Source organism: Calonectris borealis, chromosome 4, assembly GCF_964195595.1.
Source record: "Calonectris borealis chromosome 4, bCalBor7.hap1.2, whole genome shotgun sequence".
NCBI lineage: Eukaryota > Metazoa > Chordata > Aves > Procellariiformes > Procellariidae > Calonectris > Calonectris borealis.
Genome location: NC_134315.1, coordinates 84,048,112 through 84,076,020, shown reverse-complemented (window position 1 = coordinate 84,076,020; position 27,909 = coordinate 84,048,112). Strand labels below are relative to the sequence as shown.

General features: G+C 48.0%; 1 protein-coding gene across 1 annotated transcript in view; it reads left to right on the top strand.

The window, feature by feature from the left end:
* ADAMTS3 (ADAM metallopeptidase with thrombospondin type 1 motif 3) overlaps positions 1–27,909 on the top strand; it is a 128,123-nt gene that overhangs the window by 77,753 nt on the left and 22,461 nt on the right. Inside the window, exons 5-9 of the mRNA XM_075150490.1 lie at positions 11,293–11,492; positions 22,103–22,186; positions 23,361–23,517; positions 24,731–24,836; positions 25,811–25,954. Of these exons, the coding sequence (XP_075006591.1) occupies positions 11,293–11,492; positions 22,103–22,186; positions 23,361–23,517; positions 24,731–24,836; positions 25,811–25,954 (691 nt within the window). The remainder of the gene's footprint in view (positions 1–11,292; positions 11,493–22,102; positions 22,187–23,360; positions 23,518–24,730; positions 24,837–25,810; positions 25,955–27,909) is intronic.

Below are 27,909 nucleotides of genomic sequence, written 5' to 3'. Positions count from 1 at the left end.
GCAGCAGCACTGCATCCGCACGTGGTGTCCCCCGGACAGCAGAGAGAACACCTGATGCCTCTTCATGTCTTTACTTCGGCTTTCCCGTGCCTTTATTTCTTGGATCTGTTGGGCAACTTTATTCATATTGCGTTTTTCTCCTTAATGCTTTAACTCCTAAATATCTTCAATTAATACATTCTAAAGACTGCATTATTTAGTCTGCAAAGTGATGCCAACGTTTGTTTCGGTTTTCAGACTGCTTAGGTGTTTGTGCTGTGTGACAAGCAGCTCTTTGGCCTTTCTGCAGCCCCTTTGGCTACCCGCAGGTGAGGATTCCTTTCTGTAAAGGTATTTATGCTACCCCTTGGCTCAGTTAGGTCTTGACATGCAAAGGAGTTCATATTCAATTTAAGACAGAGGTATTTTTTACACCTCAAAATGAAATACGTTCTGTATTTAACCTAAATCTGTTCACCAACTACAACGCACGTTCAAGTGGTGGAAGCACTTCCTTCTCTTTAAAATTCTGTCTCTCTGTTACGGTTACAGCGTAGGTTTGGATAGGTGAGGATTTGACCTGTCTTCCCCTCTCTGCGATAGCAGCCACGTCCTTCCTTCCAGAAGCAGCCCTGGGAAGGGGAGAGCGTCCTGACGGCTCCTGGCCTGGGCTGCACCCGTGAGGAACAGCACCCACGCCACTTCATTTAGGTGGGAACCCCAGGCAGAAAAACAGGAACAAATGCAGGACTGCTTGCTCAAACACTATTCCCCGTCTCATTTGCTTCAGCGGGAGCTGCATGGTTTTCCTTGGGTTTTTATTTCACTTTTGAATTTAACGTGATTTCAGTAGCCAAAAAGCCTGGAGGAATTAGAGGTCTAAAGATCCAGGACTTTACCCTGGGGCTGCCGTTCTCAGATGGGAGGCACGGCTTCTAAACTGTTTTTCTCTGCCTGGTTATGCCAGTGAAAGAACTTGGGCGTTACCAACTTAAGGTTCTGGGTTTTGTGTGAAATCTGCTGCTTTTTGCCTGCAGATCCTCAGGTTTATCACAATGCAAAGAACATCGCTGGGGGAAGTTGCACGTAGAGCATTTCAAACCATTTTTTTTTAATAGAAAAGGTTTGCATCTTGGCGGTCCCGGTTTTCTTCGCTCTCCACTCCCTGCTGTACATCCCGGTGCCTCTGTCACTCACACTGATGAAGAACAAGCCCGATGCTTTTCCAAGGCTTTTCAACAGCGGTCCCTTTTCCACCCACATTTGACGTGGTGCCGAGAGCAGCTCCGTAAAGGAGCAAACACTGCGATCTCACCCGTGTTCCTCCTTAGCCGTGAGGATCCTAGCAATCACTCACACCTGAGGTTTGTTTCAGCAGGACTTTCAAAAGCAAGCGAAATAGCTCGCTCCCGCTGCAAGTTGTGTGTGACCCTTTGAAACCCTGCCCGAGGGTCTGGGTCGGAGCTGGCCGGCTGGGATGCCGGTTTCCCGTCGGATTTGTTGGGAAGCAGAGAGCGCAGCGTAACTGGCAGTCACACCCAGGTCATTTTCTGATCACTTGGTTTTCTACTACGCCTTCAGTCTTCTGCCAACAAATTTATGGTAGCCTTCAGAGAAGGGGAGGAATGACTTGCCGTTTGTTCTGGGTTTTTTGGTTTGGTTCTTATTAATGCTCAAGTGATTGTTCTGTCTCCCTTGAGGGAAATGTTAAATCCGATTCTCTCCTCTGTGTAACTGCGCTCTGTTTCTGCAGAAGAAGAACTGGCTTGCTTTGTGTTACCAAAATTTCATAAATAGTATTTATTTATTGTGAAATATCCCAGAGAGACGCCCTGTAGGGTGCCCACGGGCTTCTGGAAGCACTTACAGATAGAGCCCCTGCCATACAGTGAAACACCCGGTGAAACCGTGGATTTTTATGGCCCGCTTGCTTGGTTAGGGTTGCTTCAGATACCAACCCTTCCCGTCCCGCAGCCCCAAAAACAAACAAGCAGGCGTTCTGGCAACAGCTAAGCAGAGAGTAACAACTAAGTGGCACACAGGTTCCATCAAAGACACTAACAACGTTAAGGAACCGGATCTCGGAGCCGGGATTGCAAGTCCCAGTGTAGGTGTTTCGTGTGGGAAGCGAGGATTCGACGCTTAAGTGAGGGACAGGCTCCTCTCATGCCACCAAGACTGTTGTGGTACTGTTAGGAAGTCATTCTGATGCTTCTGGAGTAAAAGGCAATGTCATGCAATTCTTCAAGAAAAGATAAGGGAGAATGTTTAACTTCATAGGATTTTTCTTTTCTTTTTTTTTTCAGGATCTAATAAACAAAATCACACAAGTTTCAGCGCATCCCAGAACCTAATGAGAACATCCTGTCATAATATTTTCCACTTGACGACCTGGGTGGTTTCTTTTGCAAGCACTGATCCCTCATAATTAGACAGTGCCACAAAAATTTTGCATATACGCAGTTCCTGGGGAAATCAGTTAGAAGTCTGTTGGAACTGTTTGGAATCAGCGTGTGACCTACATGATTCTTCTTTTCTTCCCTGGCTTTTCAGAAGGCACGCTTCAAAATAAGCCTTAGTAGACAAAAAATCAGGCGCTTTCACAGATTTGTTGAAGTCTGTATATTGACCTTTGTTATAATTAAGCAACCTGCTATTTTTCGGCAAAAGCTCCAGAGAAGCCAACAGGTATTCTTGCGTTCCTGCTGAAGCGTGTGGCAGCCAGCTGCCGAAACATCTGGCCAGCCGCTCCCGGTACCTTCTTGTTCCACATCTAAAGGGCCAGATCTTTAGAAGGCATCAACATCTTAAATTGTTCTTTAAAGGTGGTTAGTAAAGAACGAACGGAACAGTCAGCAAAGCGTGTTGTGGAACTGTTAAAAATCCACTGTAATACTTGAAGCTCTTCTAAACCTCCCTGAGTTCCATGAGTGCATTTAAGTGGTAGATGAGCTTTTGTGTAAAGCAGGGTGCTGAGGACCTTTGACAGTCTGATCTGCATTGAGCATAGATAAAATCTGGATAAAATCTCACTCTTTGGCTTTAATAGGCTTGAAGCTATTAGAAGAATAACTTTTTCATGACAGCTTTTTTTATGTCTTGAGGACAGTCCTGTTGATGAGTGCTATACAGACCCCTGCCCAGGGTGAGACAAGTAACGTGTGAGTCTTTGGTAATAACGTTGGGTGTGGGGGTTGCAGAGAAGACCTCTCAGAAAAGTTCAACCAGAGAACAAGAGGCAACAGTCGCGACTCCGAACAGGGGGAATTAGAGTAGATACTAGGAAAAAGTGGTTCGCTGGGAGGGTGGTTCCCTGGATTGGGGCCCGGAGGGGTGCTGGGACCTCCATCCACCAGGAGTTTGGAAGCGGCCAGGATGAGTCCCTGGGCAGCCGGCTTTGGCTTTGAATTTGACCCCGCTTGAGCGGGCTCCAGAGCGCCCTTCCAACCCGAGGGCTTCTGTCGGTGACTCTCCTGCCAAGAGCAAGGTGGGGAACGGTCGTTTTCAGCTAGTTTCTTCAATTAGCAAGCCCTGTTTCCACCCTTACTCCATCTTTTTGACCTGTTGGTCGAAGATGCTGCTGGCCTTCCCTCAGAGTCAGCTGGAAGCTGCAAGTGGGTGACTTCTCTGGAAAGGGGGTGAGACACCATCACCTAGGCTGGTCCCCACGGTCAGGAATCAGCCGGCCCGGTGTGACCGTAAATACCGAAATCAGCCTGATGCACCAGCTGTCTCTGTGCAGTTTATTTCAGGTGTGCTGTCTGTGGAGAACTCTGTATTACAAAGAAAAATATCCGCAAAAGCAGAACTCCTTGGGATACCTTCGCTTTTTAAATCTCATGCTTGGCAAAATGTGCAAGGCTGCCTTCAAGGGTTTTAAACATTATTTTCGGGGGTAATAGAGCCACTGGTATCATCAGCTGCCTTTCCTAAGCGAGCCATCCTTTTCTCCGCACCTCTCTTACATTTGATTGCAAGAGGAGCTTACAGCTCATTTTTTGTGTCCAGTAACTTCTCTTGTCGCTGTCCCGGATGCAGATGCAGAGAAGTTCAGCAAAATAGAATAAATAGACTAAGCTCTACAGCAGCCCGAAAAATCTGAGCATTAAGACTGGGAAAAAGGGCAGAGAAAAACTTTGTGAGAATGCCTGTCTCTACCCCGGTAACACAGGTTTTGAGAGCTGAAGAGAATACAGAGCTTCAAGAAACAATTACCAGGAGAGAAAGCAATCATGGAAACTCATATTTATCCAGGGGTTAACAAGTAGAAAAACGTGCGGTGGCTACTTAGTGCAACTTCAGAAGTGACGGTACGAGTTGGCCTAGTTTCCTTTTCTTTGAAAATAGCATAATGGAGTTTTGTAGTTGCTACAGAATACAGCTGTCCTTGAGGACGTACTATACACTAACACGCTCCTTACGAAGGGGTATACGCTGATCTCAGTTTGTTCCAAACTGATTTTTCATTATTTTCATTTCGAATTAGTGAAGTTGGGGAGCCTCCCTAGGCACTGTTGCCAGCTGTATTTTCAGGAAAAGGCTAAATGAGGCAGTGGAACGCTTGCTGCTCCTAAATTTGTCAGTGGTCATAATTTTTTGCCAAAAAGGAACTCTAGCTGCTGGCTGACCGGGTGACATGGCCCTGCTGCTAGAGGGTCTGAGCGTGTGGCCTGCGTACCTGCTTGCAGCGCGGGTCGGTGCAGCGACGCAGCCGCCGCTCTCCCAGGCTGGCGGGCAGCGCGCCCCGACGTACAGCTCTCCTTCTCCGGCCCCGCTGCCGGGGCTTGGCCAGGCTCAGAAGACCCTCACCTGCGTGCTTGCAAGCCCCCATCTCTCCTTTCTGTCTTCGCTCTCGCTTCCTTTCTCTCCCTGGATCTGGAGGTCTCTCTCAACAGAGATCAGTCTGTAGATCAGTTTAGCGCTTATACGTAGGATCCTTCCTGGAATGCAGCTCCTCTGTCCGTGCTTTTTCTCAGGAGACTACAGTACAAGACGCTTCCTATTAAGAACGTTGCTGTTAATCCCAGGCGCTAAAGCTGTGCCTGAAGGATGTGGGTCACCCTGCGTCAAGCCGGCCCTGCCCGCTGACTCGGTTGCTTTCCAGCTCTGCAGCTGCAGGAAGGGGGGGAGCAGGCTCTCCCCAGGTCGCGGTCAGCGTTCGGGAGCCGAGCACGAGTGGCGCCTTGCTCTGCCGCTGTTGCGAGACATTCTCCTTTTTGTGCAGCGATGACCTTGAACCGCTTGTCTGGTAGCTCAGACGCCTGTTGAGATGAGGGAAGTGCCTCCCGAAGAGACGCGGGAAAAGGCAGAGGTCGTTATGCCCCAAGCGCGGCAGCAGCCGCTGTTGTATCGATTCAGCGGGCTGAGGTGAAGGCAGATCTCTCCTCCGTGAGCCTGGTGTCCCGGAGAGGCATCGCCTCGCTCTCCCGCGCCTGGCGTGACTTTGAGTAATGGAGTACCTTGACGCTGGGCAGGTTTGTAGTTACGCTGCATTAACCTCAGCTGCAAATCTCAGCGCCGCTGTATTCTCTGAGTTTTCTTCAACGCAAGGGAGGCAGGCACGGACTAAGCCGGGCCGTAGCCGTCTGATTCTGACGATAACCCCGTTCCTGCTGCTGCGGAGCAATTCCTGCCTTCCCTCGCTGGCTGCGGCTCACCGAGGTCCCCCAGGGTCTCAGCGCCAGCTCCAGAGGAGTGAGGCGTCCATGTGTCATACTGGGCTCCGTCATGCCGGGTCGGTGTGTCCGAAGAAAGGATGCAGCATCCAGACACACCCTGTTATTCCTTAAGCAAGTAAGCACATATGAAGAACGTATATACATAGAGAGAGAGATATAAGGAACGCTGCTGATATCAATGGCACTGTATCACAAAATTCAGCCCACATATTTTACAATATTAAGTAAGAATGTAAGAATCTTCCATGCGAGAAATGCTTAGCGTTCCCTTTAGATATACAGAGGTTTGACTGATGACAGTGTTATTAGTTATGAAATTAGACTTGGGCACATCACAGCTTTATTTAATAGTAGGAAAAGAACTGTAGTTTCATTCTTTTAAAGTTACACTCTAGGAAAGATACATACTGTAACCCAGAATTTTTTTTTTTTTCTTTTTAAATACAGGAAAACATTTAGGAGGGGTACAGTTATGCCCCATTTTTGACGTAGGTGTTTATGCTAAAAGTTCAGTGTTTCTGAAAAAGGATTTAGAAGGCAGGCAGACTTCACTGGTCTGCAGAGGGGTTGTGGCTTCTAGAATATGCATGTCTGGGTTCACAGGGAGGCTCTGTAGATATATTTGAGCTTGACAGAAACCTACCGTCTGATTCCAGCAGCGTGGTTCCAAGTCCCTAGAGGTGGCACAAGGCGAGGTTAGCAGCCACGGTTTTCAACAGAATACGATGACAGAGCCTGTGGGGGAGATTTCCTTCTGGTGCGTCTCTGTTCCATTTCCACTGCTTCATTTGCTACATGCGCAAAACTCCTCCTGCCTTTTCTTGGCAGGGGAACCCCAGCTGGACCGGAGGAAGATGTCAGTCTTTGCTCTCCTCGTTTTTGCTAGACGATGCACGGTGGACAGGCTCCGATGTGTGCTGTGAAACAAGAAAAAAACCACACGCCTGCGCGTGTGCCTACGATGCTGTATGTTTTGTCTTCCTAAGAAAAAAACCACACGCCTGCGCGTTTGCCTACGATGCTGTACGTTTTGTCTTCCTACTCAAATGTTTGCACAACCACTTCACTTGGTGAAAGAGCATGGACGAATCTTTTTCTGACAGCTAAGATCATGATGTAGAAGATGCAGGTGACTAGCAAAATAAAAAAGGAACAGATAATGAACCGGCTAATTCCGGAATGAGATTAGGACGGATTAGTCTGTCTAGCACAAATCCACAAACAAACAGACTAGTTTCCTCTGTGCGTGACAGAGAGTATTGCCAGTCAGCGACAGCCGTCACTGCTGTGGTAGACATGCACTCAAAGCTGCCGGGTAGGCTTTGTAGAATAACCTGCAAAGAACCTTTGTTTTCAAATGATTAATTTAAATAATTCTCTTCAGTAGGCGTTGCTGTGATCTCCTCCCACTCATAAGAAGGGGGTCGTTTCTCCAACTTTTGCTTGTGTCTGAATTACTTCCTCTGTGCTCTAGAGAAGAGTTTTATAAGGAAAGATTGATTTTTCCATTACCTGGTGACAGCTCCGACCTGCAGGTAAGGGGCTGTCCAAAGGCGCTCCTGCTAGCAGATCTGCAGGACTGCCTGCCTGTGAGCTGTTCATCTCAACGCTGAACCCACCCCTGGATTTTAGTATTTGCAGATGATACGCTCCCTGCAGTGCTGATGCTCAGTAAGTTATGCCAGCTTCACGCACCTCGGGTTTTCCCAAGCCCTGGATTAGCATTCAAGTATTATGATGTGCTTTTCTTTGAATGCCGGTTTTCTTTGTAGTCCATTACATGCAAAGCCGGTAATTGTGCAGAGGGGAAGTCATGGCACGTGTGTTTCTTAGCCATTGCCTAGTGACCCGTAGAGACTCAGCTGTGCTTTGTGTCCCGAGTTCCCGTACCGTGTGGCACTGCCAGTGGGTAACGCCCATTTACTCGCGCTCCAGATGTCCGTCTGTCCCTGAAAGACAGCATGCAGGTGTGTATGAGTGCGCAATCCGGACTGAAGAAAACAATTTATCTATCTCTTGGTTTTGGCGAGAGGGAGGATCAAAAGGAAAAGGATGGTCGCGTTTGTCATTTATTGCAATACAGAAAGTCTGTGAAAGTCTTGCCGAGCACAGCCACCAGTCTTACTTCTGCATTAACAAAGATTTTGTGCAAGAAGCATTCGGACTGCACTCTGCCCTTCTATTGTGAGTACCTGTAAGGACCTATTGAACGAATTGGGTGGAGAATGCGGATGTCTTCACTGGCTGTAGCACCCGTACTGCAGTACGTAGCTCTCCACTAAGATTTTTCCATAATGTCTCCTCCTTCTGCAGCATCCATACATTTTTGAAAGAACTCTGAATTGTAGGGGTTGTGGCGTTCCAAAAAGCTCACCCTTCCAAAGCCAGGAAGCTCGCAGCACAGCAAGGAGATGGAAGACGGTTTTCACTACAGCTTCACAGTAAACACAGGGTTGGCTTTGTAATTAGTCTCATTTGGAGTAATGTGATGCATAGACCAGAGGCAGACTTGGACAGCCTTCTGTAGAGCGGATTAGATAAACTGTCTAATGTGTTTGTGTCTACCTGCCTGGGAGGTTCTGAACTACGCGTGTGTGTTTTGTATTTATAAGAATAACAACACCATCTCCTGAACAGAACACATCTGAGGACGCTTTCTGTGCTGCTCAGAAAGGGTATCTGCTGATCCCCCTTCCCTGTGCCTCCGCTGAAGCCAGTGAGCACAGAACAAACTGCTTAGAACCAGCCAAAATTAATGATGATCAATTATGGTAAATAACTCCAGGTTGATTGAGGTATTTGGAACAGACTTTAATGCTATGAAAAGATTCATTGACTCTGTGAGCTCTTCTAAAATTTCCACTAGTGCCCTAGGACTTAGCTGAATCACGAGCAACGGCACGAAGAAGGAGATGTAATGACTGGGCTGCAGGAACATAGGCATCTTCTCGCTTTGCGCCGCTGCTCTCACGTGTCGTGCCAGCATCCCTTCGCCCTTACGTTCTATTAAGTGCGCGTTGATGGATGCAGACTGCAGCATTTCCAACCAGAGCTATCGTTACTACACATAACCTGGGTGTTAAACCCTGGTTTGTTTGACCCTGAAATCACTGGAAAACAGACAGACAAGAGAATAGAGAAGCCACTGGTACTTTTTGGACAGGGCATAGCAATTTACAGTGGGTGCGTTTGGGGAGAGGACCCGACAGCTTCACTTCCAGCAAGGTATGGGGAAAGGCCACACACAGAATGAGGCTTGCTAAGTAATTACTAGCTGATAAGTAGCTCAAATCAGCCTTCAAGTCGAGAGTTGTTTTCCGACGTTAGCATCTCTGTTAAGGAGTAATAGGCTTACCGAGTGCCAAGAGCGGCAGACAAAAAATTAAGAAACAGTCGGCAGCAGGAAGACTGTAGCTCGAGCGGGTGCTGCTGAATATCCTCAGAAGTCCTGCTACGTTTCATGGAATAGGCTGCATGCCAGGCTGGGTGAAGTGGTTGGATCTTTACCACTGAGCCCAGCCAGGGGGAGGTTTTGGGGTTTCTGTGGAAAGAAGTATGCGAGATGCTTTTCAGGAGGTGGGAGGCTCAGTGCTTGAAAATGTTTCCAGTCCTACTTTTTCTTTTTTTCAAACCTTGGCCAAAAATGGTCACTACATTTCTTCCTAGAGTGAGGTTATTTTTTCTTGCTTTGTTGGGATGGCACACTTGAAAAGTATTCCGTGGGTGCATGCATGGAACATATTGGCGTATTGCAGACACCCTCTGTGTGCAGAAAGTGGCTACATATTAGGGGGGAAGAAAGGAATCCTTTCTGACTCGCTCTGCCTGCTCGCATGCATAGAAAAAAGAGATTCTCCTCTTCGTTTGAACCGCAAAACCGCCTATTTAAGGAGGGAAGTGACGGCCAAACCGAAGGTGCTGCTCAGCGCAGATAGTTGGTGCGTCCCGAAGGGATCTCAAGCCATTCCATTCATGCGGCGGCGGAGCGACGCGGTGGCATTACTGGTATATTTGCCTTGGACGCTGCGCTCGGCGGCTTCGCCAGCTGCAGCAGTTTTTAGAATTGGAGCTTGCCTATGAATTTCCCACTTGTGTGCTATCACAGGGTTCGCATTCTTGGGAGCGAGAGGACTTGCGGTTGAATTGTAAAGCTGTTTGCAGACCCGGTCTCTCACCCGCAGCGGCGGGCTAAGCTTCTGACAACAACTGGGGACAGCCTTGCCGTTTGATGTGGGGCTTGGGGAGAGTTATTTATGTGTTGCTGTGAACCGCCGTGATACTTAGGAGGGAGAGGCTCCCAGCTAATTCAGCCGGCGGTTGAATCTGCTCAAGATGAATTACAGCGTGGCCGTCCAGCACGTTTTGCAACGTTGGCCCTGGTCCGGCTGTCCTTCCACAAGCACATCTTACATCCAGTTTACTGGGAGTCTTGCCTGAGAACACGCGAAGGGCCAGTTTGTGTGCTGGCAACCTTGGCTTTCATCGACTCCAGCATAGAGAAAAAGGGCTTGAAAGCTGTGCCGTCATTTGGGGAAATGCCCCGTTACATACGAGTCAAGGCGGGTGGAAGGCAGGAGCGTCCTCTCCTTTCTACCCGTCGGGCGCTGCTTGCTTTTGCTGGGTTCCGAGAACCCGGAGATCCCTGCGTATTTAAGCAGGGGCTGTGTCGTCTCTTTCTTCTGAAGAGGAGAGCGGGGGAATGGGGACGCTCTCCGACCGTCGCAGAGCCAGAGACGCAAGAACAGCCCCGTTCCCGGTGAGGACTGCGATACGTAGCTAGTGGTTTGCTGTAGGATGTTCCAAACGGGCCTCTTGACTGTGGTTTATTGCTTAGAGCCTGTTCTGTGCTGGCTTAGATATAGGAAGAACTAAGTAGCCTACAGCTGTGACTTTTTTCCTGTCAAAAATCCATGGTGATGTTTCGCTTTACTGTCCTAAGTGGAAGAAGTAGCTTTTGAGTCGTTGCAGAGAGAGGCTATTGAACGCATCCCCTTAAAAGCCAGTTCAGAATGGTTGAGGTGAGCTCTGCCCCTTGACCCGTGTCTCCAGGGGACCTGTGTGGTATTCTGCGGTGTTCACAGGAGAGGGAGTGCCAACACCTACTTTTTGAACAAAGAATTACAAAACTAGTCAGTCAGTCAGAAATTCTAGCTTAGCTGTTCCAGTGATGGGGCGCGAGGGGGAAGCACACAACACTGCTGTTTGAGATCTTTTCCGCATGGATTGGGGCTTTTGGGCGCTAAAGGCGCAAGTTAAGCGTCGTCCAGCATCCCCAGTGAATGCTGAGGCACCCCTTGTCTGTGGCACTCTATAGCACGTGCCTGATGTGATGCAAAAAAAGGAGGGGGGAGATTCTGGGTTAGGGAGTGAAGTATTTGGCCTAAATCTCCGTCGGGATGAATTTTATGCTTGAAATAAGAACCGTGTGATAAATTGTAAAGCCGTACGGTTGAATGAAGTTTTCCGTTGGGTGTCTGGTGATTTCCCCTACCCCTACGCCACCAGCATAATCTCCTCAGAGTTCCTGATTTATTTTATCCAAAGAAGTGGTGACTCTGCAGGCGAGGGTGTTGTGCAGGAGGCTATTTCTGAAACGGAATTGGAGTCGATGTTGATGTCGTACTGTTTCTTGTAGAGTCTCTTCTTGGCGGCCTGGGAGAGCTGAGTTCCCTGTACGGCAGCGTAGAGCAGCACCTGAACGAAACCCTGAGGCGACGCAGGCACGCGGGAGACGACGACTACAACATTGAGGTGCTGCTAGGTGTGGACGACTCTGTCGTCCGGTTCCATGGCAAAGAACACGTTCAAAACTACCTCCTCACCCTCATGAACATAGTGAGTATCTTCCATAGTGCTGCACCGCTTGTTTTGGAATGTGAAAGGCTTTGGTAATCTCTCGCAGGAGTATCTAGGAGGCCATTGCTTGACAGGAGTATGATCATTTTGTCTGCTGTTGGATGTGGTTCTCTCTTTTCAAGATGTTCCTTGAATTGATCTTTTTCACAGTAGTTTTCTAGGGCACGTTCTAGGGTAATTCCAAGAATTCGGAAATAGTTGAAAAACAGTGGGGAAAAAATGTAAACTTGATACATTGCTAATAATTCCTAACTTCCCCCGCAACACAGTTCTGAAGGAAACTTGGTTGAAGAATAAACATGCAGAGAGAAAAAGTGTTCTAAACACCTGATGACTCTTTGAAAGAAAGCAAACATTCTCGTACTGTCTGTTCCTTAACTCATGTGGCAATATCCATATTTATATAGAAACTGCAAAGGAAAGAGACTTATAGAACTGCTTTATCACAGTGTATCTTACGGGGTTAGCAAGTATTTTTTGTCTACATATACATTTCTGGCTGTAAAATCAATGGCAAGATACTATATTTAAAGATACAGTCTTGAACTACACTACCAGATTCTGTGGAAATGCACGTTGCGGAAGAGCACAGTTCACACTGTGCATTAAAAGTCATGCGCTGCACCAGCACTGAATGCTAGAATTGCTAAAGCTTAAATGTTTTCTGGTTTTTCTATCTTAGAAGAAATCTAAAAAAAATACATGAAAGGAATGTAAAGGAGATGTATAATCCCTTGCAACGCGTGGCCTTTTCTTAATGCATGTAAGTGTCAGACCCATATGGATACATCTTAGAAGCTGTGGGGATCGTAAGGTTTTCCAGAAAGGAAAAACAATATCCTAAGGACAGATTATAAGAGAATAGGCTTACAATTAATGATGATTTGATGAATGTAGAAATGATTCTTGTATTTTTTACACTCACCTTTTTATTCCTGGAAGAATTTAAAAATTATTCCTTAGGCCTACAAATCATCTTTGTAACATTTCTTTATTCTACATCACATCAGCCGCCATCATTCCCGACTGAGAGAATTCAGTCCTTTATATTGCAAAGTATCGGAAACACCGTCTCCCCCCATCCCCCAAGCCCCATTTCAGCCCCCCTCAGTACGCAGCATTCCGCTTCAGGAGGGACACCGATGTGCGGAACACGGATGGTGAAGCTGGCCTTCAGTCCTTGTTTCATGGTTAGTTCCTCTGCTTGTGCTGGTAATTTTTCCGTATGCATTTTCTGCTCTTAATGCCTTCCCTTGGTGCAAACTTCGTTCCCTTTTGACTGCAGGGCGGGCAGCGAGGCTCCGTGTGGTGCTGGTGCGTAAAAAGGTGAATTGAGGCTCACTCTTTCACTGAGTTCGTTGGAGCCGGAATTATGTGAGGGGTGACTGGTGATTGCTGGGGTGACAGGAGCAACCCCCTGGCACCTAATCAGGCCGGTAGAAAATCTGCTGCCGGTGGGTGAATGGAAGGGGCGAGATGGGTGAGGCCGCGAGGGGTGGGAAAGCCGGTGGCAAGACTCAGTGTTCTAGATGAGACTTCTCGGGACAGCGCCTTCGTGTTAGACTTTCAGACTGAAAATGAGTTGCCGTATCTAGAGGAGGTCTCTTTGCTCCCTTTGCAAGCTCCTCGGTCAGCTGAATAAGCTGTTCCTTCGTGAGGAACCACTCTGCCAACGGCAGAGATCCTACGCGTGTGAAAGAGGGTACTGCTTAGCTACAGAGGAGACCCCTCAAATACTGAGGGGAAGCGCAGGGCCAGGACCGAAGTGTACCCACAGCTATGGTCTCACTGTCATAAGACCCCACTTACCTTTTAGATGTTTAAAGCCAGGTCCTTTTAAAAAAAAACCAAACTCGGCACCGCACAGCTTTTGCCTGTCACAATCCCATCTCAGTTTTCCAAGTGCAGAAACATGCTGAGCGGCTTTGAAAATCTGCCCCACCTGTTCCAGCTCCCAAAATGAGGACCAGCAGTTTAAAAACTTAATCCATAGAATTTGAGAGGAAAAAAACCACCTCTATGTGAATTTAAACCAACTGATATCTTTTCCAGCATAACTCTGTGTAGAATTATACCAACTCTGTATAGAATTATACCGTGCTATAAATCTAGAGTAAGAAACTCCAGACATACACACACATTGTAACTGAAAAACAGAATTTAGTCTGCTAGGTTTACAGCCTGGAGCTTTGTTCAGTCTTACGCCTTTCCTACTGTTTCCGTAATTGTGAGCTTGTATGCTTTAGGTCACCGTGGTATTTCAGCGTGCCAGGGGAGCTGCTCTCTAACGACAAGCGAAGGGATGCTGGAGAGGCTTGGTTTGATGAAGAGGGGCTGTTGGGTAATGTCTGTGCATTTGGTTTTGGAGCCCGAGGCGTTTAATCATAACTTCCTCCCCCCTCTGACACGCACACAGAAAGCTTTGACTGTGGTGTGTGAGGAAGCTGGGTGTGAAGGTCTTGGAGGAGAAACAAGCCAGGGAACCTGGGCTGCTCTGTGGATCACCTCGAGACACGAGTGAATCGTCAGCAAGGCTTTCATGGCCATGAATGTGCGTCTGGTAACTCTGTTGTTAGTAGAAGCTTCTTTTTTAGGCTTGAGGGAATCAGAAGGCGCACGAGCAGGTCTTTGCTGGTTCCTAGAAGATCATCGGCCATGGGACTGCAGCTGTTGCAGCCCAGTCTGACATCGGCAGATGCTGTTCAGCACAGCTGAATTTGCCTGACAGACATGAACCTGACTTTACGTTCAGATTTAGGTTTGGATCTAGTGGTGTGAAGGTCCAAGCACTGAACCTTGCAGATCTGAACTCCTGTCTTTTACTCCTCCTGAAAATGGGAGGCCCTAGGTGAGAAGAATTTGTGATGGATGTTAGGAGCATTTGTGGGGATTTTTGCAAGGCTGATGGTAACTCGCCGAGACTTGCCTTCCCAGGCAGGGATTTAAGGGCAGGTTTGCCTCATGTAATGCAGCATATGCAAGATAGCTCCAGAGTAGCTTCAAAAGAACAAATATATACGGGCATCGTAAGCAACTCTGTTTTGCTCAAGTGCAAAAAAGCAGTATTAAATCCCATTCGTTCAACCCTGTGCCAAGGCTGGTTACCGCCGTGCTGGCACAACTATACTTACTGCTCTCGGTGCCAGAGCTGGCTCGCTGGGAACCAAGCACTGCACTGCCTTGCCCTGGGGAGCTCCAGGCCTGGAGGTTCGGCTTCAGCTAAAGAAACGCCTGGGATGTTTCCCTGTACTTAACATTTGTACCTACTCTTGGCTTAAGAAACAGGCTGGAAAACCCAGCATCGGCGATGCATCTGAAACAGCTGTTAAGGAGCAGCGGCTGGAAGTCAGGAGCCCAAATGGGCTCACCTAGTCCAAAGCAATTAAGTCTAGTGTGGTCCTTAGCTCTTAGGTGAAGCTTTACCGTCATCTCACAGCGTGAACTGCCGAAGTCACTGACAGCCTGCCTTCCGAAGGGCTGAGGGCTAAAATCACCCACTGGAGAGAATGTCGTTCCCCTGGGGTGTTTCGGGTAGCTCGGTGGCCTGTCCGTTACTGGGCAGTTTCAGCTGAATTCCTTGAGGTGACAGAATTGACATTTTCCTGATCTTACCTTTACCAGGTCGTAGCCTCCACCTCCCAAACCCTGCCGTAGTGTCGGCACCGTTGCGAATCCCCAGCGGAGCATCCCTCGAAGAACCTGCAGAAGTACAGCGGGAAAGCAAGTAGAGTGAAAACTGGGAGAAGAGTGGGAAACGGGGTGCAAGTAGGACTGAGAAAGCCTAACCCCCCGTCCTCTCCCCCCTCTCTGTTCCCCCACCCTGGTTATGCCCCAGGGCCAAGGCAGCCCTTCGGTGACTCTGGGTCTGTCGGGGCCGGGTCCCGTCTCTGTCAGGCGGCGGTGTGCCACGCTGGTGTGGAGGTCACTTCTTGCAAGAGGAGGATGGGTTTGCACCGATTAATGTTTTGTGGGAATGTGGCACTGTCAGTGTATCTGGCGCTTTGCGGCTAGCTCTTCTTTTGTGTTATGTTGCCTCTCATAACGTGGCTCCCCTCTCCTCCCTGCTGCCTAGGAGAAACCTCTAACAAAAAGAGAGGATCTTGAAGGCATTGCCTTCAGTTTAGAGGACTTTTGTTTTTCAGCTAACAAAAGGCAGAACAGTGAAACATTCATAATGATCGCTTTCAGCGAGAGGCAGCGAGTATACTTTCTTACGTGGATACTTAAAAAAGCTTGACGTGTTCAGCTGTGGTGTTAGATCTGAAATTAAAGGTCTCCTGCATTAGGCAACTGACAGTTGTTGCTCCCTTGGGTGGTTTCTTAAGACAAAGCTTCCCTGGATTAAAGTAACTGAGATCAGAAAGATATGCGCAGAGGGCATCAGGTTATACTGAGGGATTCTAAGCAGGTTTGGACTTGGCAGTATTTACATCTTTTAATTCTTTTTTCTTGAGAATAAACCAAAATTAGTCGGTAGCGTGGTACTCCCATGCATCATTCCCTCCCGAATTGCAGGTTGCTTTTGACAGAATTCCTTTTTGGTGATCACTCTCCACTCAGCATTGCGGTTTTGTGGGGATCACCTTCTTTCTAAATAACAATTCTAGTTTGTTGTCCACATGCTGGAGTCAGTGAGAGCTTCACGATTAGCTGCAATAAGAACAGACAGCGCCAGATACGTCTAAAAATTCTGCCCCCGGTCTCCATGCGCACACACTACCTGCAGTTCTTTCTCTCTCCATCACTTGCTCTCATTTTTTCATCCACTCTGCCTGTCTAGAAGTGCATAGCAGGGCCTAAACACATGACTTAACTGAGAGGTCTCTTGGCTCTTTCTGGTCTCGCTTGCCTGACAGTTATCACCTCAGATAAAGGAGAAAACTCAGATCGGCGCTCATTCTTTTCTGCGGGGTTCCGCCCGGAGCAGATCTGCTGCACGACTCTTGCTAGCAGCGCTTCGGAAGTGCCAGTTTCCCCTGGGCAGCGACTTGTGGCTGTGCTAAGCTGCACGGGCAATTTGTATTGCTGAAGAATGTGAAATAGGAGTTTGCGTAGTTTTGGCAAACGTGGAAGCAGGTTAACTTTTGAATCCAGAAAGTTTGAGATGCAAAGTTGTTATTCATGTGAGTAGCAAAATATTCTTGATACAGTACTTGCAGGGAATCATTTTCTTTTTACCACCTACCTCATGAAACATCCGCAATAAATCTTCATTAAAGATGATTTCAGAATATTGCCTTTATAGTTTGAAAAACATTTAACTTTGTAAACAGCAGAGCTGATACACCGTCCCAAAACACTTCCATAGTGTTTGGGATCTTTTCCTGAACGTCCAGGGCCCCATCTGCTGGGAGTGGATGTCGGTACAGAGCCTCTGCAGGCAAACACCGCTGGCCTCGGCAGCTGTGGGTCCACTACGGGGAAGATGGTGCCTCTTCTAGGAGGAACGCTTTTGTAGCAATCTGGTCGTTCCTGTCAAGACTTGAACAATGGTCGTCTTTTTTATATGACCTTCTAAAGAAGGTGCAGGTAAAACAGGAAACGAGAAGAAAGCATGATGCAAAATAAATGCAGGGGGAGATGACAGACATAGAAGAGTGTCGAGCTTTTAAAAATTCTCTTAATAAAAAGGCTGCCAGAAAAGCCCCAGTTCAGCCCTGCCTGATCCTGCCAATTCCTTTGCCTCCGCTGGGTGGCTTTCCCGGAGGCTTGTCTGTGTGGCGGAGCCTGGACACCCCCAAGAGCCCTCGCAGCAGGCAGGCTGGCTGCCCGCCGGGCTGGGCTGCGGCTGGCGGTTGAGCTGGAGGAGGAGGAGGAGGAGGAGGCAGCTTGCGTCCTCTCCCTTGAAGCCTACGAACTGTCACCTCCCAGCCCAGCTTTCTGCGGCAAGCCGGCGTGCTTGGGTAGCACAGTTCAGAAGAAAATCTCTGCTTTATTTCCTCGCATTTCAACATCGCGGTGAGCACCGAGGGGTGCTCTTTATGGGCAAATAGCCTGTTCTGGAGGTGGTGACCTTTTCCTACGAGTTTGGGAGTCGTGGTTCTTGCCTCTCATCCAGCTGGTGGGGTACGCCGTGGAGCTGAACTGCAGGGCTTCGAGAACGGCCCAGGCCCTCTCTCTTCATCACAAGACTGAAGAGGCTGTGGCAGCTGTTCCTCCTTCAAAGCCACCCTTCTTCGCAGCCCTGATTTTTGATACTTGATTTTGTAAGGCTTATAAGTTACCTTGTTGTCTGTCAAGATGACTAGTTAGGGTCATGCTACGTTTCTGTAGCATACAGTCATCACGCACTCACTTCTCCCAGGTATCAGCTTATGTCAATTCTAATCTAATATTGCCCTCAGCCTGCAGTAAAGACTAATGGCATGCGAAGGTGTCACCAAAAGAGCACGACTCACTCCTTGCCGTTTCATCTAGTGATTTACACTCGTGGATGGTCAGCAGACCAGCAGTCGAGTACGTTTTTCAAAGCTGTTTCATTTCCAGTGATGTGACCAGCAGAGCAGCTGATGGCATTAATCATTAAATTCTGAATTACTCAACATTCCTTCACTGTAGAATACTAATTAAGAAACTGCACTTTCCCCCACGCAAGTTGGACACAGAAATGTAAGTAGTTTCATCAAGGCAAAACCAGAAGGCCATCGAGGCTATATGGTCGCCAAAACCCAAGGAGAGTCAAACGAAGCATTTGCTGTGAGCGGAGGAGAACTTGCTGTGAGTGAGCAGAGGCAGGGAAATGTCAGCAGAGAAACTTCTGTAACCTTCCTCAGTCCGTTCAGTTACTCTTACATTATCTCTGTTGAAATACCTTGGTAATTTAAAAAAGCGATCAGAGACACCATCGATTCTGAGAGAAGGAAATGAAGAGCTGGTAATACTGTTCTTGTATAGAGCTTTTCATCAACATATAGCAAAGGAGGTCACTACAGGCAGGACCTGAAACACAGAGCAGGCAAGCAACCTCCGTCTGGGTCAGCCAGTAATAGAAACAGGAACAAGGGCAGAGTCCAGGTTACCCACGTCTCTTGGTGCTTCGACCCAGCAGCAGCCGTCCCTCCTCATCCTCCTGCAGCTGAAAGCCAGAAGGGAGATGCTTACGCTGGCAGATGTGGGAGCTGCTGTGGGGAGACTGTGATGATGGGTGAGGCAAATGGTTTCCTCCCTGCCAAGTCATTTGGGACCTCAGCCCTCGGCAGGGCTGCGGGCTGCCTTGGGTTAGCCTGCAGACCCTGCCCGGGCACCGGGAGGTAGGGTCGGCGGGCGCTGGCGGGCAACCCTGACAGGCAGTTGCACGGTACCTGCGCAAAACCATCCGTGCATCTGCAGCTTAAGTCTGTCCCGAATTTGCAAGGCGAGCTACCAAGAGCTCATACTGCAGGAGGTGCTCAGAGGAACCTCCCCCCATAACTTGGGGACATATGGTTGACTGTGAGCAAGAGGCAGCAATTTCTGTGACGGGTGAGAATCCAGCCACTTACCCTTTAGGGAGGAGGTCTGCGTACAGGTGCCTGCGATTTCGCCATTTTGTCTTACATCAGTTTGGGAATGGGGGTTCACCCGTGACATTCATACTGCGTAAACACGGGTGAGTTTCCACAGCGGCGCTGACGTCCCGTGGTTAGCAGTTATCTCCCCTTCCCAGTGCTCCTTACTGCAGCCGTACAGTTCATTTGCCGGGTGCATTTATTTTGTTTGTTCGCACAATTTTGTACCCGTTCAGTAAACAGATCCTTCCCCGCTTTGTCTATGGGGTCTCCCAGTTGGCATCACTGTCCCAGTGCGGGCGCTGGCTGACTTCCTCTGGTGCATATTGCTGTTGAATTCAGTCTAACCCCTTTTGACTTCTAAACACGACAGCAGAGGCCACAGGGCCAGCTGCCCGTCTGTCATATGTTTCACAAGTTCAGATCGCGGGGGGGTGATTTCTATATGCATTTTGTACCAGGATCTTGGAATGCCATTTCTTTTGCCCTGATAGCCACAGTGCCGATGCAGTTACAGCAGCCTGAAAGTCCTGCGGTCTACACTGACGTTCTCAGCGCTTGTTTTAGATTTGTGTCCTTCCGGCGAGGTTACAGGTTTCCAAAATTTCCTGTGTTTCGGTCACAAGAGCATATACAAACTTGCTCCTCGTGGGAACCTGTAGTGGAGCCTTCCAAAGCAATCCGCAGGGAACGGGTGTTGCGGAGAAATCTGGGAGGCGACGTGAATGTTTAGGTCAATTCCAGGATCCTTTTTGTCGGTAGGAAAGTCACTCCTGGGAAGCTTGTTGTTTCTTGGCCCAGGGGAACTTGTGAATGTTTTTTCTGACACAAACCTTTGTGGGAGCAGTGCTATTGCATTAATAGGGAGAAAATATGAGATGAATAATTGAACTCTGGAATAATTGCTTCACAAGATGGGCAGTCTGAGGTATGTGCTCATTCCTTGTAAAACTGTCCCGGTGACAGTCTGTTTTCAGCTGGTCCCAAAAAGGGATTGCGTTTTTAAAAACCCTGGGCTGAAATCATTGTGCCAGGTCCCACAGTCTGGACAACTCAGAATGACCTTTTTCCCTGAGGGAAAGGGGCAAGTTCTGTTTAGCCTGACCAGAAAAAAAAAAACAAACCTCTAAATCCTGCTCAAATATGCCAGCCTCTGAACAGTGGTATTTATTTTTCACCAATTACCCATAATATAATATTTATTTTGTTTTTAGGGGGATGAGTAACTTCATTGATGATCTGCAGATGTTTTAGCCCCCTAATTTATACGCTGGCGGCAGGACGTTTCTCACCTTCCCAGACACAAGGAAGGCCCTCAAGAAGAACAATTTTTGACTCATCTGCATAATTCTGGTTTTTTAACTTCACTTCCACACATACTCTTTTTAGTACAAAAGTGACCACATAATTCTAATTTATCTCTAAAAAGTAGGGCAGCAGTATTAGTTGCTTCTAAAAAACCAAATTCTTCAAAACAAAAACCCCCATGAAATATTTGAGTTGTTCAGGGCGCGGTGGAACTGCAGTGTTCCCTCTGGACGTCTGTCTTGTGGCTGGGCTCTCTAATGGACCTCAGCTTCTCTGGCGCGGGGAGTGCTCTCCGAGCTCCCGTAAGTGTGTGTGATAAAGGGTCTGCAGTCTGTCTTTCCCTGTGAGCAGTAATAACACTGGTATTTCTAATCACCTGCTTATTTTCACAAAACGTGTGGATACTTCATTTCTCTGAGGTCTTTGTTGTTTTGCAAGTGTTGCTGGAAAGTGGTAAAAGGGGCCAAAATTTATTGGGACATTAGAACTAACAGAGGCAGTGACTATCTAATCTTTATTTCCCTTGGAAAGGGGGCTAAAAACACTTGAATCAAAATTCTGACTTTAAATGATGTGTAGAGATCTCATCGGAGACCTCTGCAGACCTCATCTGGTGCAAAGCCATGGACTGTTTTATGAGGACTCCCCGTGGGCTTTGAAGTTTGCTCTTTCCTCTATGTTCTCTGCAGCCCTGGAGGACTAGGGTTCTGAGGTCTCATGAGGTTGTCTTACGGATGGGTGTTTGCTCAGGCCAGCGGTTGTTTTTAACGTAGTAAGTCTTTCCAGATCGCGTAAACGTTACATGCTTTCATGCAGCTGGTGAAGTTTTTGAACGGAACGCGTTGACTTGCAGAAATGAAGTATATTTGGAGATATCATTACCCTGTAAGGTATACTACGGCGTTTATGTGTCTGGCAACGCTGTTGACTTTAAAACTTTCAGATGAATATTTCCAAAGCATTTCTGGGATTTGGAAACACTTTTCCCATTAATTCGAAGATTGATTTAGAATCAAGAGTACTATTCACGTCTTTAAAGCTAAACACGTGCCTACATGTGTGCAGAAAGGGAGCCTCGTTGTTCGTGTCGTTGTCTAAATATTCTGCCTTCCCAAGCTAGAGCTTCAGAATGCAAAAATGGCTTTAAGTCAAATCCTCAAGTATTTTCTGAGGACAAACCTATGCTGAAGTTAACGGCACATTTCCTTGAGTGAGAGCTACTGGCAGCAGAATCTTTTACAAACTGAACAAAAATACGCTCACTCGCTCTCCTCACTAAAATACTCATCCCATGTGTTTAAGCTGATTGAAGTGAGACAAATGGTTGATGAAACAAATGGGATCAGAATCTGGAATTCCTCCACAGTTAGAGTGGCCAGATGGCATAGCGGAGGTGGCCACGTGGGGTGGACGGGGATGGGTTTATCTGGTGTTAAAGCAAACTCTTATCTGCTTTTAAATCCCTCAGTGAACTTGAACACATAACCTTGCTTTCAGGAATAACCTCCTTTCCCTCATTACGTTTATCAAGTGAGTGAAATTAAGCGTTCAGGTTAAGTATTTGCAGGGTTTGAACTCAAATTTTTTTTTTTCCCCAGTCACGTTTTCTGTTGGCCCTGATCCAGAGGCCGTTAAACTTGAGTATTGACATGAGAAAGGTCTGTGTGAGGGGGTATGTGGTGACGGGAAGTGTAGTCTACATCTCTCCCTGCAGACCCCAGTGGTATAAGCACTTGAAATAACACGTACGTGGCCTTGGAAGTCCCCTTTTCAATTCTTCCTTTTTTTTCTCAGGTGAATGAAATTTACCACGATGAATCCCTGGGTGTTCACATAAATGTTGTGCTGGTCCGAATGATCATGTTGGGGTACGCGAAGGTAAGCAAGCCTCTGAACCCGTTCTCAGCCTTCATCTTCTTCGTAATTACAGTCCATGTGAATCACAGGAAGGGCTGCAGAAACAGAAGTCTGCTGACAGCTAGTTCCAGAGGACTGCTTTCCCTGCTTGGCATGTGCTAAATGCGCTTGTGCCCTCGCTCCTGAGGCTGACCAGGAGTGTCCCTTCTGGGACGCCGGTGCAGGACTGGCTCAGCCAGCTCAGGCTTGCAGCCTGAGTTCTTGCCCTTTTGAGTCCTCTGGGAATTAAATCAGTTTAGTAGAAGCAGTCGTCTTGACCAACCCGGCTTGCTGGTGCACCCCCTCCAAGCGGTCTGCTAGTGTCACTATCTCTTCTGCTCATTTTGTGTACCCCCCTGTTACAGGCTCACAGCACACTCCTCCATTTTCTACCCTGGACAGTACTTGTAACAGTACGTTAAATGGTATTGCTGCTAAAATACACTCAGAGAGTTTTGAAACGAATGCTTGTTAAATTGTTCAGGATGAGAGGAACGCAGTAATGCTGTTTAGGGTTTGATAACGATCATAGCTGTTCCATTTAACTCAGACATTGAATTTGGGCGAGTCAAAAGACCAGTTTGATGTTTGCCGCGTAATTAGATTTACTGAGCTTGTAGGCACACGCTGTAGCAAAAGTTTCACAGAACCAGACGCTTAATCTGTGTTCATCAGTACACATTTACTGGCACTCCAGTGTCTTGCACCAGTTGAGGCATTGTCCCGCGTGTTTATGTTACTGACTTCCCCCACGCAGGCTGTGTGTCACTACACGCTCATTCATCTCAGCTGAGTCACGTTGTCGTCTGGCAGTCCAGAACGTAAGCAAGTTCCAACAAAAGAAATAAAAATGTCCGTACTCAATCCTAACACCAGGCTGCGTGTTCCTCCTGCACGTTACAGGCTAGGCACAGAAAGGCAGCTCTTTGCATTAAACCGTCTTCAGAAACAACCCTAAAGATGTACCTTTGCGCATGCGTGGTCACTCCTAACATACACATTTTCTTTTCTGGTAGGAAAGAAGGCTGTCATGACTTGGAGTGGTAGGGTATTAGGAAGAGAGAAATGGGGACCTGGTTGGTGCTCCAAGAGAACCAAAACTTGTCTGAATTTCCTACCTGGAGGAGCTCCTGGGTCTAATGTGTTGCTCTTTCAGTCTATTAGCTTGATTGAAAGGGGGAATCCCTCGAGAAGCTTGGAGAACGTTTGCCGCTGGGCTTATCAGCAGCAGAAGTCGGACCCCAATCACTCTGAGCACCACGATCATGCCATCTTCTTAACCAGGCAAGATTTTGGGCCTGCTGGTATGCAAGGTAATGCAGCTGACCTGGAGCAAAACTATCCGGACTTGGTGTTTCTTGGCTAGTGCCTGCCAGAAAAGAGGAAAATTGGATAATTGCATTGTTACGTGATCCTGAGACAATAAGCAGCATAGGCCTTTATTCAGCAAATACTTAAGGAAGCGTTCCGTTTTAAAGATGTATTGAAGCCTGGTCCTGTTGGGGAAAGCACGTACCCTCATCATAACTTCCAGCTCCCTATTCTGGCTTTAGAAAAGGCCCACGTGGACAGCCTGAGCATGTACTCATGGCTGTTGTGGAGAGAAAGTATTTCCTCCCATTCATTTTACACGCTTTTTAAAAACCGGATAGACCTTGCCATGGTAGTCTTGGCCATTTATATCCAACTGTAGCAGAGAGAGTTTCTTACTTGAGAGATGTAAGTAAATAGCTATTTACTTTCTTGAAACACCAGGTGTTTGTGTGTGTGTGTGCGCGCAGGGATCACTAGGAACGCTCAGTGGACTCAGCATTCAACTTCGCTTTTATTTTATTGCATCATTCACTGTAGATTCCTTTTTATAGATAGCGTACCAGCTACTTTGACACCTGCATTAATCTTTGTGACTCAAGGAACTAATGCTAATGGGAAGTAAATTCACAAAGCGTGTTTTATGTCAGTGCAGATAAGGAAGAGTCTGGGTGAGACCATGTTTCGGCTGTCCAGTTGGAGATGTCTTAGCTATTCGTGTTCAGTAGCTCCGTGCTGCCTTCACCTCTCAGGGGGAGATAAGGGTCTGAGTTCTCCTTCAGGTCTGGGCTGGCATGCCTGGAGCGAGACTGGTTAGGTTGAGATGTTAGGCAGACTTCCCTGTCTTCTGAAAGATTGCAGCTTTTACTGAGGAAAAGCCATGCAGTATGCACCAGGCAGTATGCAGATGAAGGTACTAATATGAACACATGCAAAAAATCCCAGCCTATAGCTCTGCCTTTTAATTGAACAGGAATCTTGCATATTTTTGGTGATAAACGTGTAAGTGCCTGAAGGAACACAGATGTCTGTGGAATCAATCCCGGTATGTCAGGGCCATTTACTCTGTTTGACAGCAATCGCAAAGAGAGAGAGAAAAAATTGACGATCAAAAGAAAATAATCCTAGGTTCTTCTCAGGTAGTAAGTTTGTTGGGGGGTCTCGTTTAAAATAAATGTAATGGGTAAAAGAATCAGACATGATTTCTCTCAATAGGATATGCTCCTGTTACTGGCATGTGTCACCCGGTCCGAAGCTGTACTCTCAACCACGAGGATGGGTTTTCATCAGCTTTTGTTGTTGCTCATGAAACGGGTCACGTGTAAGTCTAGCTTTTACAATTAGATTGCCCACAAAATACGGTACTGCGTCTCCTGCTTGCTTCAGGTGGTTTAATTTTAATGGCTATATGAAAGCTATACTAATTTTATTTCCATCGCCTCGAATGCGTCAGTGGTGTAAGCAACGAAGAGATAAGTGGGGGAAGAAAGGAAGGGGAAGGGAAGAAAGGAAGGGGAAGAGAGAAGGGGAGCTTGTTTTCTCTGGGATGAAGAAGAGGTCAGTAAGGAAGGCCCAGGCAGTGGAGACAGTAGCTTGTCAAGCATCCTTAGCTTCTTTCTCATTGACTGAGAGTGCCGATTTGTTAGATTTGGCACCTCTTCAAGAATGATAAAACATTAAGCTGGGAGTAACTGATTAAGCAAAGATCTCTCTTAGCTGTCTGGATGAATTAATGTCAAGCACTGAGGATCTGATTTTTGTCTTCCTTAAGAGGTGGAGGCTACTTGTTCAGCTCACTGGGAGGGATTTAGCCCCATCGGAGATGACCAGGTCACCTGCTTACTGAGCAGAACCAGGTGCACGCTTGGAGATGTAGCGTGCTAAACGTGTGAGCTCTTTGGAGATGCAGCATGATAACTATGTTAGCTCTGTCTTTAACGAGGTGCCTTTGATAAACGAGTGTACAAACAGGAACAATTCAGTGTCTGAATGAGCTGCTCCCTAATGAGCAGAATTGTTGTTTTCCTTTATCCAAAGCGTAAGAAGTCATCATCATCTAGTTAGTTCATTCCTGGTATTAACAAATAAAACGAAGTATAAATGAAAGAATATTCAGAGTCCTTATGTTTTGGCATCAAAGAAGATCAGTTTGAAATGCTGGTTATATCTGTAGAATGCCAAGAACAATTTCTTTTTGCTTGATTACGTGTGCATGAGAAACTCTTTTCTTTACAGTTGTTTTACCAGCTGGAGAGCGGAAGCTGCCTGGGCTCTGATACCGGTTCTTTGTTACAGGCTGGGAATGGAGCACGATGGGCAAGGGAACAGATGTGGGGACGAGACAGCGATGGGGAGCGTTATGGCCCCCCTGGTCCAGGCTGCCTTTCATCGATACCACTGGTCCAGATGCAGCGGCCAAGAACTCAAAAGATACATACAGTAAGGCCCTGTCAGCGCTCGGCGGTGGTTGCTTTACTAAAGGAAGCAGAAGTCCCTGCGGTTCCTGGGATGTGGGGCCGGTGTGCTGCCCTCTGCTAGACAGCAAAGAGGAGAGGAGAAGCAATCCCAGCGTGAAGGAGCAGGCACGAGTGTCGTAAACGGGACCCTTGCCTGTGGAAGCCCTTGTTATAAACACAGCGGTGCTGGGGCCTCGGGGGTGCCGAGGAATGGGCTCCTCGGGGCGGCCCGCGCTTGCTTCCAAACAGGGATTCAGCCTTCAGAGGCGTTCCAGGAGGCTGCTCTGTGCTTCAGCTCTCTCCACGTCTGGCCTCCTCCTGATCACCTTTTTTGCCATACTCTTTGTGCCTTCAAGTCCGTATTAGAAAAACCAGGAGCAGTGTGCCCGGTCAGGAGCGGTGTTCCCCAGGGCTCGGTTTTGGGGCCGGTCCTGTTCAATGTCTTTATCAACGATCTGGACGAGGGGATGGAGTGCTCCCTCAGTCCGTTTGCAGACCACACCAAGCTGGGCGGGAGTGTTGATCTGCTGGAGGGCGGGAAGGCTCTGCAGAGGGACCTGGACAGGCTGGATCGATGGCCAAGGCCAATGTATGAGGTTCAACAAGGCCAAGTGCCGGGTCCTGCACTTCGGCCACAGCAACCCCAGGCAACGCTACAGGCTTGGGGAAGAGTGGCTGGAAAGTGCCCGGAGGAAAAGGACCTGGGGGTGCTGATTGACAGCTGAACATGAGCCAGCAGTGTGCCCAGGTGGCCAAGAAGGCCAACGGCATCCTGGCCTGTGTCAGAAATAGTGTGGCCAGCAGGAGCAGGGAGGTGATGGTGCCCCTGTACTGGGCACTGGTGAGGCCGCACCTCGAATCCTGTGCTCAGTTTTGGGCCCCTCACCACAAGAAGGACATGGAGGTGCTGGAGCGTGTCCAGAGGAGGCCAACGAAGCTGGTGAAGGGCTTGGAGCACAAGTCTGATGGGGAGCGGCTGAGGGAACTGGGGGTGTTCAGCCTGGAGAAGAGGAGGCTGAGGGGAGACCTCATCGCGCTCTACAACTACCTGAAAGGAGGCTGTAGCGAGGTGGGGGTTGGTATCTTCTGCCAAGGACAAGAGGAAATGGCCTCAAGTTGCGCCAGGTGGGGGTTTAGATTGGACATTAGGAACAATTTCTTCATGGAAAGGGTTGTCAAGCCTTGGAACAGGCTGCCCAGGGAAGGGGTTGAGTCCCCGACCCTGGTGGTATTTAAAAGACGTGTAGATGAGGTGCTTAGGGACATGGTGTAGTGGGCATGGTGGTGTTGGGTTGACGGTTGGACTCGATGATCTTAGAGGTCTTTTCCAGCCTCAATGATTCTATGATTCCTCGCTCAGGGCTGTACCCAGAGCCCCCGGCATCCTCGGGGGGATGGCAGCAGGAGTCTCTCTGGCAGGCTTCACGTCAGGTAGCTGGTGTTGTCCCTAGGGTTTGGATTTCTCTAGGAGTTATGCTGTGAAACTGGCAGGATGAAGCCCTAAATGCAGAAAAGGAACTAGCAAAAGTTGTGGAAGAGAGAAGGCGGCACGCGTGCGCGTGTCTGAATTAGGGAGAAAAGGAGAACAGATCTCTACCCCGCTGGCTCCAGTCTCCCTCCATGTATGTACCTCTTCATCCAACTGCTGCTCAGGCTTCCTCCTCCATCGCAAATCGCTGGTTTTGCCACTCAAAACTGAGTGAAAATGAGTTGACCCACGTCTCCTACAGAAGAAACCCTATTCGTAACATACAGCATAAAATACTAATTGATTGAGGCCTTAGAGCTTAAAGTGAAATACCCCAGTGCAGGAGGAGCAGCCCACCAGCATCGCTGTTTTAAGACATCGGAGTTAAACGGAATGAGAAAAAAGCCGGCCTTATTCTTGCCCTTTGCATAGGCAGGGCTTCGTCCCTGTGAGCACGGTAGCTGGCAGGC